At 39.1% G+C, this 14,193-nt stretch overlaps 1 protein-coding gene across 1 annotated transcript in view; it reads right to left on the bottom strand.

Annotated features, from left to right (window-relative positions):
* The window catches only part of CSMD1 (CUB and Sushi multiple domains 1), a 1,672,960-nt gene that overhangs the window by 1,005,305 nt on the left and 653,462 nt on the right, over positions 1–14,193 (bottom strand). Inside the window, exon 7 of the mRNA XM_047092364.1 lies at positions 1,804–2,011. Within this exon, the coding sequence (XP_046948320.1) occupies positions 1,804–2,011 (208 nt within the window). The remainder of the gene's footprint in view (positions 1–1,803; positions 2,012–14,193) is intronic.

The following is a 14,193-nucleotide window of genomic DNA, read 5'->3' as shown; positions in this document are numbered from 1 at the left end:
TTTATTTCAGACCTTGACACGGACATCTGCACCTCCACGTTTCCTCTCTTACATAAACTAAGTCTGTCTGGCAGAAGCTGTCCGGACCATGGGTTCTAAAATCATGGTCAAAGATGTCTCTCTTTTTTCTCTCTTTCCCAACCTGACATCTTAGGAGCAAGGTAGTCGGTCGGTGCCCACGATCTGCAGAATCTCTCATAAACAAGGCCTTTACCATAAATCATATAGTTTCTGAGAGACACTCACCATGTATTTCATATTGCAATGAATTTCTGAAAACCAGAACGATATAATTTTAAAGCTAAAAATGTTACATCCCTGACTCTCTTTTAGTGATTGACAGAGAATATGAACTCAATAGATAGGTAATGCATATCCAGTATACTAGATATCCAGTAGCTTCCCTACTTACATAAACTGTTATGTGACTTGTCCAAGGTCACAAGGATATTTTTGGCAGAACATGGAAGAGAACCCAGGACACCCAGCGTTATGTTCACAAGGTATTTCCACTAAGTCTGATGGAACACAAAGGGAGACAGGTACTATCAACCAATTCTTGAATGTCTCAGGTTGTATCACACGAAATCAACAAATGGGTAAACCCACTCATCTCAAAGTCTTGTTTAAGATGAATCAAATATAAAGCAAAGGCCAGAGAGGCAACGGTTATTTTTCTCTTAATTGAGGTAACATTTAATATAATCACAGCGTAACTAACGTAGGGAAATAATTCACCCATTAATATAAACCCTCTGCTTTGAATTTTGAGCCTTAGAAAAAAATAAATTTCAATTTAAATAACTGGTTTAAGACAGGTGATCTAATTTGATGTCATGTTTCAGGGTTGATATTTTTATCCTTTAGTCTTTACATGGAAATGCAAACTTGAACCCATAGAAAGATTCCCACTCACTTCATATTCTCTACCAATGTATAAATGGCCAACATCTCCTCTGACTTACACCCTAATTTGAATGTGTGTGTGTGTCTGTGTGTCTGTGTGTGTATTCAAATTAGCTTATCATCCAAGATCTGAAATAGAGTACTGATAGGGTTTTTAAAATACTAAGAAATGAAATAAAACAAAAACCAGTACAACTCACGACAAATGACTTAATTTGAGGCATAAAAGGCATAAAGACTTCAAACATCTATTCTTTGGATTCTCCCTCTTCAACTGCACTTATGGACACAACTAAAGCTGCTCTCACCAGCAATACCAAGACCTAGATTGATTCGCTGTAATTGATTAGACCCAGTTTTCTTCTGTCTCCATTAGCATACATGCCAGAGAAATGATCCTCAGTTGATTAATTTCATATGTATGTTGCATTAGTATTTATGGTTTGCCTGTGACCCTTCATAGTTGCAACATCGTCAGGAAGGAAAAGAAATACGCAGTCATATATCTGCAGCACAGTAGATAAATGGTTGGTAACATGACATTTTAAAATGTCCATCGTCTAAAAATATCTGTTTACATTGAATCAGCTCCGGAACAAATCCAAAACTAACTTAGCTCGCCTGGTTACCATCATCTCTGTTGCTTTGTAAGAGTCGAGAATGAGGGCATGTGATGTTCCAGTGCCCACGTGCACCTAACTTTCCCGGCTCCAAATACCGACGCAAAGACATCTTGGAAACTTTGAGATCAGTCACAATATAGAGGGCTTTGTTAGCAGTCAAAATAGCAAAGCAAAGAAAGAACACTCGTGTTTGCCAATGAATGTCCAAGGAGAACCATATTACAAAGCCTATTGTTGTATCTGGGGTAAACACATTTTTTTCCCCAGGACTTACCATATGGATGGCGCTTCTGTTCCACTGATCTCCAAGAAGTCGTACCCTTCTTCTAGTTGAAAGTCGGTGAAGACCAAGGCAATGGTGTCCCCGGGCTCAGCGAGGATGGTCCAGGTACAGTCAGCATTGTTCCCGTATTCTGAGGGGAAGTGCGGGCTGGAAATGTGGCTGCTGGTTCCCCGCAGGGTCCCTCCACAGGCTCCCTCAGCTGGCAGGAGCAGAAACAAATGGGAATCATATTTCAAGACCACTTCATACACAAGTTCATCTACAAAGTATCCATAGTGATCGGTGACAAATATTTTCCGAACCCAAAATTGATAGTCTCAACATGACAAAGGGTTTCTTCTGATTTATTAATTTAGTTTTGTGGAAAAGCTTACAAAAGTCTAAACGATTACCCCGCATTATTAACTGACTTTCCATCGCGGAAGAGTGAAGTCTTGACTTTTCTAATATCTGCAGTGTGTCGTTGCCGTATACCTCACATTCACAGACGGCTTCACAAAAATGTACCAAAACTTTCTCTGAGATTTAAAAGTATGTAGCCATGTTTTATCAATTCACTGATACCTGGCTTTGAAAATACAGTGATCCTGAAAGTAGTCATCACCCTAATTGTTTTTCTACAGACTCTGGAATGTCTATTTGGTTTTGAATTTCAGGTAAGTTCTGGACTAATATGATGATAGAGACACAGCAATTCATAAAAACTTTGTGAGTAGGAAACAGATGCATGAAAACTTAAAGCGGAATAACTTGGAAAGTAGCAACTAAAATGGTCAGTGATGACAAAGTGCCTCTAAGATATAATATAAATTTGCATTAAAATATTAATTTGAGGGGAAGCCATCTTACCAAGTTTTCCCTAGAGTAAAACATACATGTTATTGAACTCAGAGCATTGCTTATGAAACGTTATGTACATAGTAAACTGTAACACAGGTAAATAAATATTTATAAGATACTTACGCTAAGACATGTCTGGGAGTGTCCTTTTTTTCTTTCCTTCCCTCCTTCCTTTTGACCTATCAGATAGTTTCTACACAAAGAGCATATTTAATATTTTTGGGTGTTGATGCTCTAATATAACTGATAAATGAAGTCAGCCTGTCACCAAGATGGGGACATATGCTTTTAGCAGCTTGTGTGCCTGGATAAGATCATGTAGAGCAGATATTTTCATTGGCTACTGATGAAACAACTGTATATGTAAATGTAGTATACACTTGCATATACTCACACCTCTGTAGTAACAATTGTTTTTCATGTATGAACATGTCATACATATATGCATGATCAACACACACAGCATAATGCTATTTTTTTTCAGCATAATGCTATTTAATACACTGACCTTATTTCTCTGATCTTATCATATGCTGTGAAAGTTATCTCAGTATAATGCAAAAAAAAAAAAAAAAGAATTACAGCACTCTTATATAAAAAAATATCATAAATGAGTGGACTTAAAAGTTACCAAATCCATTTCTGTCAGTTAAGCAAGTGACTTTTGACTTCGGCTCAGGTCATTATCTCAAGGTTCATGAGATCGAGCCCCACATTGGGTTCTGCACTGACAGGGCAGAGCCTGCTTGGGATTCCCTCTCTCCCTCTCTCTCTCCGCCCCTCCCTGACTCACACACGCGCTCTATCAAAATAAATAAACATTTAAAAACATACAAATAAATAAATAAATAAATAAGACTTTGAAATAGGTGTATTTGTGTGTATCACACTAGGGGTAAGAGTGAATGGGACGAGAAGCACACTGGTCGGTTCTGGGAAAGCAAGGTGGCAACCTTCGCCAAGCAGGTGACATTGCACCTGTTGAGAGTACACACCGGCAGGCACCTGCCAGAAGCAATGGGCGTCAGTGGTGGCTCTACAGCAGAGCCCCGGAGCCCCGCTCTGTGCCTTTATCTCTCTAGCTTTGTGACCAGTGGAAAGTCTGAAGACCTGTAGAAAGTGCCAAAGAAGCCGGGGTAACAGGGTCGCTCCAGAGACTCCAGGAAGTAGATATACATGAACTGCCATGGGGATATCTTCACATTTAACAGCGCATAGAGCTGTGTTGGTGCCTACCAGCGGACAGAAGCTCAGATCACATGCCCTTCCCTCTCAGCAATACATCCCTTTTCCCTTTAACACGAGAGCCGTTGAGCTGAATAACTGGCATTGTCACCTTTTTTTTTTTTATTTTTTTTTCAACGTTTATTTATTTTTGGGACAGAGAGAGACAGAGCATGAACGGGGGAGGGCAGAGAGAGAGGGAGACACAGAATCGGAAACAGGCTCCAGGCTCTGAGCCATCAGCCCAGAGCCTGACGCGGGGCTCGAACTCACGGACCGCGAGATCGTGACCTGGCTGAAGTCGGACGCTTAACCGACTGCGCCACCCAGGCGCCCCCGGCATTGTCACCTTTTATGTCTCAGTTCTGATGCAATGAGCCTAAGAGTTTAGACACTAGGACTTCAAGTGACCAGGACTTCAGGTGAGGACTTGAGCACAGCATGGAGGGTGAGACGCCAAGGGGCTGGGGAGTGAAGACATGCTCGCTAATTCCAAGGAGGACCAGAGGCCACATTACAGGAGCGGACGAGGGCTACAATTCTATGGTAACTTTGTTGGAAATAGGAGTAGATGATAAAATAAAGACAAGAAAAGAAAACAGAAACAAAGAGAATGAAGAAAGAAACTGGCAGAGAGAAACAAGAATACATTTCTCCCAAACCTGCAATCACCATTGTGTTTTCTCTGATATTTTAATGCCCAGAGAACATTTTAAAATGGATTACAGTTAAAATTATGTCAGGCTAAATATATATGGGATATATTATGATTTCTTAATGGGGCATTTCACATAAAATATTGCAGAATGCCATTTAGATAATCTATTTGAAATCTTTGAGAATTAAGCACATGAAACAAAAAACACCTTATGTCACTCACTGGATAACACACTTAAACCACAGAAAACTCTCTTTAGTAGAGAGTGTGGTAAAACATTTCTGCATATGTGTTTGTGTGGGGGGAGGGTATGGAAAAGGAGTTTCAATGGTGCTTCAAATATTTCTCCAATAGAACATTTTAACTATTTTCTTTGCCATTTTTGTAAGAGAATTTTTTTCTAAATTGTAACATCTTGCACAACTGAACACATAATGGTATTTGAGGAAGGGTAACATAACTATCATTTTAGAGTAGCCAATGTTTTTAAAAAGAAATCCAAGTTTTGTTTTTAGATTTACAAAAATCTATGAGCAGAGTAATTACACATATAGGTAAAACAACTGAGCAAACATTTTCCAAAGCACCTTCGGCCTTGGGAAAATGTATTTAATTTTAATTAATTTTGGGAATCCTATTAGTTGTGAACTTTGAGTTTTGCTGCAAAAGATATTAAGCTACCTTTCTCTAAAATGTCACTTTATGATAAAGACTTTGCTAAGTAGAAATGGGAGCCTCATTCCTCATAGTGTAGGTGTTATGAGGACCCAAATACACAGGGGGATTCAGTAAATGATAAGACGAGCCTCATCCGTGATGGGAGGAGAGTGTATTAACAAAGTGACTGGGAAAAAAAGAAACTTGAAAAAAATCATTTAGAAACAGCCTAATAGAAAATACATATGAATGACATCAATTAAAATGAAAGTATAAAATAATGGGTAAATTAGCAGAATAAATATACTGTATTATGCCAAATAATGTATTACCTCAACTAAAAGAAATTATGTGACTGAAGCAAAAGAAACATTACCATAAACAAACTTACCTATATAAAAACATTATTTTCAAAATAGACATATAAAAATAATCCAAAATAAAAAACAAGATAATGAGGCAAATTTGCAACATAGCAAAGGGATGTCTTCTATACTTATTTGATTCACATTAAGAATAATACACAAAGAGGGGCGCCTGGCTCGCTTCGTTGGTTGAGCATCCGATTTCAGCTCAGGTCATGATCTCACAGTTTGTGGGTTCAAGTCCCACATCAGGCTCACTCCATCAGCACAGAACTGCTTCAGGTTCTCTGACTCTCTCTCTTTCTCTCTGCACCTACTCTGCTCATTCTGTCTTTCTTCTCTCTCTCTCTCTCCTTCAAATATAAATAAACATTGAAAAACATTAAAAAAAAAAAGAACAATATACAGAAGAGACTGATGGAGAAAAGGCCATCAATGACAATTTAAAAAAGAATTCCAGAAAGAAATTCTACACACAGGAAAAGGTTTAAACACTCTTGTTCTCACAATAAAATTAACACAAGGGAGAAACACTTGAAGTTTTAAAATGCATTTTTTACAAAAAGGAAAATAACTAAGGGTAAAATGGGTATTATTCTTTGCTTCTGATATCAATGTATATTGATATGAAATTTTGGACAATTGATAAATATACATTAGGGATAATATATAGGATGTTCATATCTTTGGCAAGTTACTCAATTTGAGGTCTTAATATTTATCGAGTACATTTTAGGTGCTTGATATTCTGCACTAAGTCCCTTATCTGGACCATTTACTGAATCATTTCAAAGTGTATGAGAAAATTATCGTTCCTATTTCATAGTTGTCAAAAGTGAGATTCTGGTTACTTATGAAAAACGTGCATCTGGAAAATGTTAAGACAGTCATGAAATATCAACACGATCAAGTAAGCGGCATTAACATTAATCGGTATATACATTATTGTAAAACACTAAAAGAGGTTTAACTGGTGCTTTGCAGAAACGCAAAACAAATTCCGCGGTATTAAGGTGTGTACTTATCAACACTTTAACATCACTTTCCTGCCTCACGTCCTCACTCCCTCACTTTGCTTTCTGAGTCACCTCCCTGCAAAATTCCACCTAAGTCCGGATCTCAAAGTCTCTGTGCTCCTGGGACCTAGGCCAGGAAACTATAGATGTGAGGGTTTATTTTAGGTTCAACGTGATAGTCAACCTGTGCCCAGATATTTAGCTGGGACTTATTCTGGGTAGGTCTATAGGGGTGCTTTTGGAAGAGATTAACATTTGAATGTGCAGATACAGTAAAGCAGATAGCTTTACCCAACGTGGGTGGGCCTTGCCCTATTCCTTAAAGGCCAGAGTAGAACAAAAGGGCTGAGTAGAAAACAATATGCTCTCTGCCTGCCCGTCTTGGAGCTGAGACATTTATCCTCTCCTGCCTTCTTGCTTGGATTCTGGCTGGAACTCACTCACATCACTGGCTCTCTGGAAACTCCAGCTGGACTTAGTCTCTACAATGGGATCAGCACATTCCCCATAATAAATCTCTTTATGTTCCTCAGAATCTCACAATGAATCTCAAAATCACATACCATATTATATTTACTTTTGAAGCCCACATATATTATTAAAAAGTGCCCTAAAATCGTATCAAAGGAAATTGGAGTTTCCTAGCGAAATTGCTGCTATCTTGGTGAAGCCTGAGGATGAAGAAGCGATTTTTCGATGGTCTTCCTGCTGTGCTAAGACAATGAGTTAGCTTGATGTGTCTTTACAGCATCATGAGGCAGACTCTATTGTCATTGTCACTCAATCCCTGCTTGTTGATTGGGTTTCACTGTCATTTGTAACAGTGAGAGTAATATAGCAATAGTAGCAGCAAAGACAGTTAAGAGTTTCAAAGACAAATTATCTCGATTGAATAGCTCCAAGAAACAGAGACAAAGCATCATATATTCCTGTCCTGATGTTTCATTACATCACCAATTTCCAAGGGAAAAAAATATGAAAATCTGAGATAGCTACCATTATAAAATATTCATTCATAATTCATTTTCAGGCATTTCCCCAGGAAATGTACATGGATAAAGATAATGCTTTTCTGGGAGTTGCCTGTATCTCATTATTAAAGGTATCTCCTATACTAAATAGTAACAAGGACAAAGCAATTTCCATTTTAAAATTATGATTAAGAGATAACACGGGTGTCCTGGCTTCTCAGCCTCACCATCGTTAACATCTTGGGCCACATAATTCTTTGTTCTAACAGGATGCTCTGTGCATTGTAGGAAACTTTGTAACATCCTAGCCTGTGCCCACAACTTGCCAAAAATATCCCCAACTGTGTTGACGAAAGATGTCTGCAGACATTGCCAAATGTTCTTTGGGGGGCAAAATGATCCCTTGTTGACAACCATTTACTTAGATGAATTTAATTAGTTCTTTTTTTCTGGTTCTTTTCAGTGGTACTATATAGAGCTTTTAAACAGAAGAAATTAAAGCCGTATTAAAACGCTATGTAGTATTCTTTCCTTGAGTCAGAATTAATAATCAATGAGATATGTGACTTCCTTAAATGTGCTAAAATATAGGGAAAACATACATGGTGCTCTCCCTTAAATAATCTGTTTATATAAGATAATTTAAAACAGAGTAGCTGCCATAGAATTTGAAAATGGACTCATTTTTGATGTACATTGCACAGATTTTCTCACAAAGAATAAGCCTCGGTAAATAAACTTAATTAGGAAAGAGCTACTCAATTTTCTAAACTAAGATATTTTATGTCTAGAAAAACCTAAAAATCATTAAGGGTATAAGAGATTTATTGTCCTTGTTTTAATGTATCTTTAACCCTAGGATTGTGATGGAAAGTATGTGTATGACAGATGTAACTTAAATTCTTTTATATGACCAGTCTGTAATTTCTGATGTGTGTTTTCACAAGGCGGGTTTCACCCTTTACATAAAAACTAGTAACAATGCAAAAATAGCAACTAAACACTAATACTTTATCTCTATTTTATTCACAAATAAAATGCTAAAAACGAATGCTTTATTTGAAAATTACACGTAGGAGCCTCAAAACTAGAGATCACTGGCAGGTTTAGAAAAAACGTACAGCCAGAGACCTTCGGAATCATCTCAATACCATTTACATGCATACACACGTGCACAAACACACACATACATGCACACACGCAAGAGCCCTCAGAACTGACTTCTCTTCTTGCCTTCTTCATTTCTCTGTAATCTGTTTCATTCAAATCAGCCAGATGGATTTTTTTTTAATTTTACTTGAATCTTAAAATTTTCTGCTCAAAACTCTTACACTTCTGTCCCCACTCAGAGTAAAATCAACACTCTCTGTGATCTGACCCACAGCCCCTCCCAGTCCCCAGTGCCTGTCCTGCCCGCTCCGTGCCCCCCTCTCCCCACTACTCTTTCCTCGCTCTGTTCTAACCACGCTGCCTCACCACGTGCCACGAGCGTGCGTTCCTGCCCCAGAGCCTTTGGTCTCATCACCCTCCCCAAGACAGGTCTCCCCTTCCTGGTCCGCCCTCTCTGCTGACTGTATGTGAACCAGCTCTCTGTGACTCCCATCGCCTCATCCTGCCCTGGTTTACTTCTTAGCACTTAGCTGAGTGCCAAGCATTGGGCCGTAAGCTGTCTAGGCTGTCTTTGGACTAATGTCCCTGTTCCTAGAAGGCAGCCTGGAACTCAGTGAACTCTCTTTTTCCTCCTTCATTGAGTGATGATTGCAGCACTCCCTGCGACTCTATCAGGTTGAATGTGCCTGTATCCAGTTATCTTCGGTGTAGTGTGACTGTCACAAAACAGATCTCTGGGGCCGTGCATGGCATCCAACTACCCCATTTCTAAGATGAGCGGGAGAAACTATGCTTAGGTATGGAAATCTGTGGCTTTTTCAAGTATAAGGTTTAAAAAACATTCTCTAAAAACTGCAGCAAGCCTCTAAGTAGAGATATTTCAGACAAAAATTAATTGCCAAGAAAGTTTTATCACTGTAGCAATCCACGAGGGGTTTAGTTGGTATGTTTACTTAGCTTCGTTTGTTTTCACCAAGTAGCTAAGCCACAGGACCAGGAATGTTCCTTTTATGTACAGCGGAGCAGCAGGGAAATCTCAAGAAGAGATAAAGTCAAGGCAGGGAGAGGAAGCAAATAAATCAAAGCAAAACAATAAGGAGACTCGGGGCAAGCTTCCTGGCACCCGGAGTTCAAGTTCCACAGTTAACCGTGTGACGTAAACTTAGAAATCACACACACAAAGCAAAATGCATCAAAACAGAAAACCATTAAGCTAAATAATTCTGAGCAATATTTAAATAATATAGCTATATTAATATAATGCAAGCTCCGTGGATATTAATGTGAATAAAATTTTACTTCAATATTTTACATTTTACTTCAATATTAATTTTGCAATACTGGAGGGATTTATGTGAAAGCTGAAAATTGGGGGATCTGATTTAGGAAATGCTATTTTTATTCCCCTTCCTTCCTTCCTTCCTTCCTTCCTTCCTTCCCTCCTTCCTTCCACATTATTCACAAAGAAAATGAAGTTAGGTTCAAAACTTCCAGGTGACTACATGACTGTAAAAATTACTATACAACAATTTTTTAATGAAATGATGAGGATCAATAGTGAGTCACTTGATTATTTTAAAAAGTATGTTTCTACAACTTCCATATAATGGTTGGAATTAGCAAAACAGTCGAGCAAGGCGACTCTGGCTCCCAAACCAAATTTCCATCAGAGCCGTGTTTCCTTTAAATCAGTTTCCTATACTGAGGTTCATAAAATCTTGCATTTGAAAAAAAAAAAAAAAGATGCTACAGTTCAAAGGAGTTTGAATGCCATCAACTTAATCCAAGAAGACGATAAGGTTTTTAATAAAAGATGTATTTGAATCTACTGATTTCTGTAAGTAGGGAAAATAATCCTGAGTGTAAGCAGAAATCAGAGTACACTATTTCCCCTAAGGAATTTCCAAACTTTTACAAAGTTTCATTCTAAACTCTAAAATTATTATATATGCCTTGCCTGGGTATAAATGTTGCTAGGAATATATCTTAAGGGCATAATTCAAAATACAGAATAAACCATTATTTAGAGACATACTTTGCCATATTTATAACAAAGAAAAATGGAAACCAACTAAAAGTTTAACAACAGATACATCATTAAATAAAGTATGATTTATCCAAACCACGGGACCAATGTGTTAACCAAGCATTTCTAAGATGGCTTCAGTAAACTCCTCAGTTAGAATATTAAATTTATAAAAAGCAGCATACACAACTGGATTTGTAGACTCTTCGCAATTTTAAAAATTGTATGGAAAAATATTCAGGAAAGAGAAAAGGAACATATACACAAACACATGCATGATGCCCAATTTCTAAGTCTAGGAGATATTCTCTAAGGTCCTTTGCCTAAGGCTGTGTGGAACACGGGTACCGCTGACAACCTTGAAGTCAGGAGGTCTGGGTTTAAACCAGGGGGTTCCCCCACTGACTTTGGTGTGACACCTTCCCTTCTCTGTGCCTCGTTTACTGACCTGTAAACAGAGATGATAATGGGTACCTATTCACAGTGCTTCTGCGAGGGCAAAATGCATTAAGAACTGTAAAGTGCTAGAAAAATGCAGGCAAATACTACCTGCTCCATAAAACTCGCTATTATTATTTCCTCCTGCTTGGCACGAAGCAATCAATCCGTGATAGTTTATTAAATTATTTTTTAGTGATTTATCATAAGTTTTAAAAGCATCGCTGCTTTGGGTGACACTTTGCTTTCACCAAATAGGAAGTGACTCCAGAGGGGGAGAGAGTCACAAAGAGCCGCAGGTCAAGAAGGTTTCCACTGCACTAGGCACGGGAAGGCAGGAGGGCCCCAAATCTACTGGCATTGTTTCTGTAGACACCACCCACTTACACTCCACCTGAGACCATCAGGGGATTGTCTTTTATCCTTGCGGACTGTAGTCACCTCAAGAAGCAGTGATCTCCTGGTCACCCCGCAAACCCTCAAAGATCTTCACATCTCATGTGTCTGACCTCCTACCCCTTCCAAGCTCTTGAGCCTTCTGCTAGGTCCTCTGAAACTGAAGGTCAACTCTCAGCAAAACTCCCTACCTCTCAACCATTTCTGAGGAAACCCCCTCCTTCTCTAACGGAAGCCCAGATATCTTCTGAGGATAGTGCATCATGAAGGCCTCCCACATGGTCACTGTTTGCTTCCACAGTCCAAGGACTGCTGGCCCTGGCACTGGGCGATGTGTCTACCTATGCACATCTCATTACTATTTCAGGTACTTTGTTCTTTCCTCCCCAAAGTGCCTCACCTTTGAGTCTTTTATCCCCAGAATCTTCTTCCTCTAGCCCTCTACAAAATCCCTGGGGCATCTCCATTATTCCGTGAAGATTTTTTTTTACCCCTGGCTCACTGCCATTTTCTGCAATTCCATGTTTGGCCTAATTCTTGCTATTTCCATATCAATGATAGACAATCCTTTGTAGGCTGGCTTCTCAGTTCACTTGCCCCCCTCCTCCAACCCTCCAACACAGTCCTTTTATCCCCATCCTCGTCCTTCATCTTTTCAACATGATACATGATCGTTTGCCATAACTGCATTTGAAGTGTCCTGTGATCAGACCCCAACTTTCCATATGTCCAGGCCACTTTCCCAAACACATTAACTCCAACCGTTCTTTGAACCCATAGCACCTACAGTTCCCTGATCTTGCCACTTTCTCCTTTTATTCCCTTCTGTTCTTATGTCTCACCTGGACATCCTTAGATTTCATGGCAATTATTTAAATCACCCCTTGTGCTTGCTATAAGTCCATTGTCAATTCCTTCAATTCAAACTTGGGTCAAATCCACACTTACTCACATTTAGGTAAGTATGGCTGGAGAAAACGCAAAACCAGAACCATGTAGATGGGTCTAACTTTAAATTGATGGCTAGATCCAAAATGTCCTTTAATTGTGGCATTCTTAATTTCCCTCAGTTTTTAGGCTTCTTTCTGGGGGAATACCATATCATACCTCCTTCATCCTTAACCTGCCAATATCTCCTACCATACTCCCACCCTTCAATGGTGATTTTCTTTCCTGTTTACTAAAAACAGAGGCAATCAAAAGAGACATTTTAGGGGCACCTGGGAAGCTCAGTCAGTTACACATCCAACTTTGGCTCAGGTCATAATTTCACAGTTCATGAGTCTGAGCCCCCTGTCAAGCCCTGCTCTGACAGTGTATAGCCTGCTTGGGATTCTTTCTTCCTCCCTATGCCCCTACCCTGCTCATGTTTGCTCTCTCTCTCTCTCTCTCTCTCTCTCTCAAAAATAAATAAAAATATAAACATTTTTTAAAAATTATAAAAAGAGACATTTTACAACCTATCAGCACTCTATTTGATCACCTCTCTGTACTTCTGCTCATAGAATGTCCATACTGGGTTCCTACCTAGGGTTGACACCTGTTTGTGTTCTTGCTTTCATCCCTGATCAAGTCCCTAAGCCAAGAGTTAGCACTCTCTCCTCTCTCCAAATGATCATTTCCCTTTTTTATTGGACAACTGTTCTCAGCACATAGACATATTATAATTTCCCCAATTCAAAATTTTAAAGCAACTACCTCTTGATTCCACATCTACCTCCAGATTCCACTTCCATCTCTAGCCCTATTTTTAAAAACCCCTTTCCCAGTAACACATTTCAAAAAATGTCTATAACTGCAATCTTTAATTTTTTCTCATCCTCTCTTGAACCCACTTGAGTCATGATTTTGTCCTTCCTGGCCCACTGCAGCTGGGCTCTTCAGGTAGAAACACCGATAAATCCTACAGTCAGTTCTCCTCTCACACAAGCCCTCAACAACACTGGACTATTCTCCATTTCCTATTCCTTAAATTTGCTTTTTCACTAGGCTTTTAAAACTATTCTTTTAGTCTTGAAATAATTGCAAATTCACAAAAGTTTGCAAAAATAGTACAGAGTGACTGGACATACCCTTCTCAAAATTTCCACCAATGATTACATCTTACATATGTAGAACAATATCAAAAGTTTTTAAAATAGCACTGGTTCAATGTGTGCATATGATTTATTCCCTAGCTCACTCTATCTATCTATCTATCTATCTATCTATCTATCTATCTATCTATCTATCATCTATCTATCTAATTAAAGTTTGTTTTGTTTTGTTTGAAACAGAGTTAGCGTGAGTGGGGGAGGGGCAGACAGAGAGGGAGAGAGAGAATCCCAAGCAGACCCACACTGCCAGCACAGAGCCCCACATGGGGCCCCAACTCACAAAACTGTGAGATCATGACCTGAGCCGAAACCAAGAGTCAGAAGCTTAACCAACTGAGCCTCCCAGGCGTCCCTCAGTAGTACTTTTATGAACTACTCTTCTCAGGCTTGCTTTGAGCTTATTGGCCATTTATACTCAGCCCCACCTGGTTTCAAGTCACCCTCTGATCAGTAGCATGATGCCTACAGCTCTATCCTTGGACTTTGTTTCTTCCTGACTATATCCATCCCCTTATTGGTCTCATCCATGTTCAGTTACATGGATTTAAATACCATCTGTAGGCTGAACATTCTCAAATTTGTAG

This window comes from Lynx rufus, unplaced genomic scaffold (genome assembly GCF_022079265.1).
Source record: "Lynx rufus isolate CCGP_SWC_20201006 ecotype Redwood Valley unplaced genomic scaffold, mLynRuf1.p SCAF_3, whole genome shotgun sequence".
Lineage (NCBI taxonomy): Eukaryota > Metazoa > Chordata > Mammalia > Carnivora > Felidae > Lynx > Lynx rufus.
The sequence above is the reverse complement of the archived record's forward strand: the minus strand, read 5'-3'. Positions and strand labels throughout refer to the sequence as shown.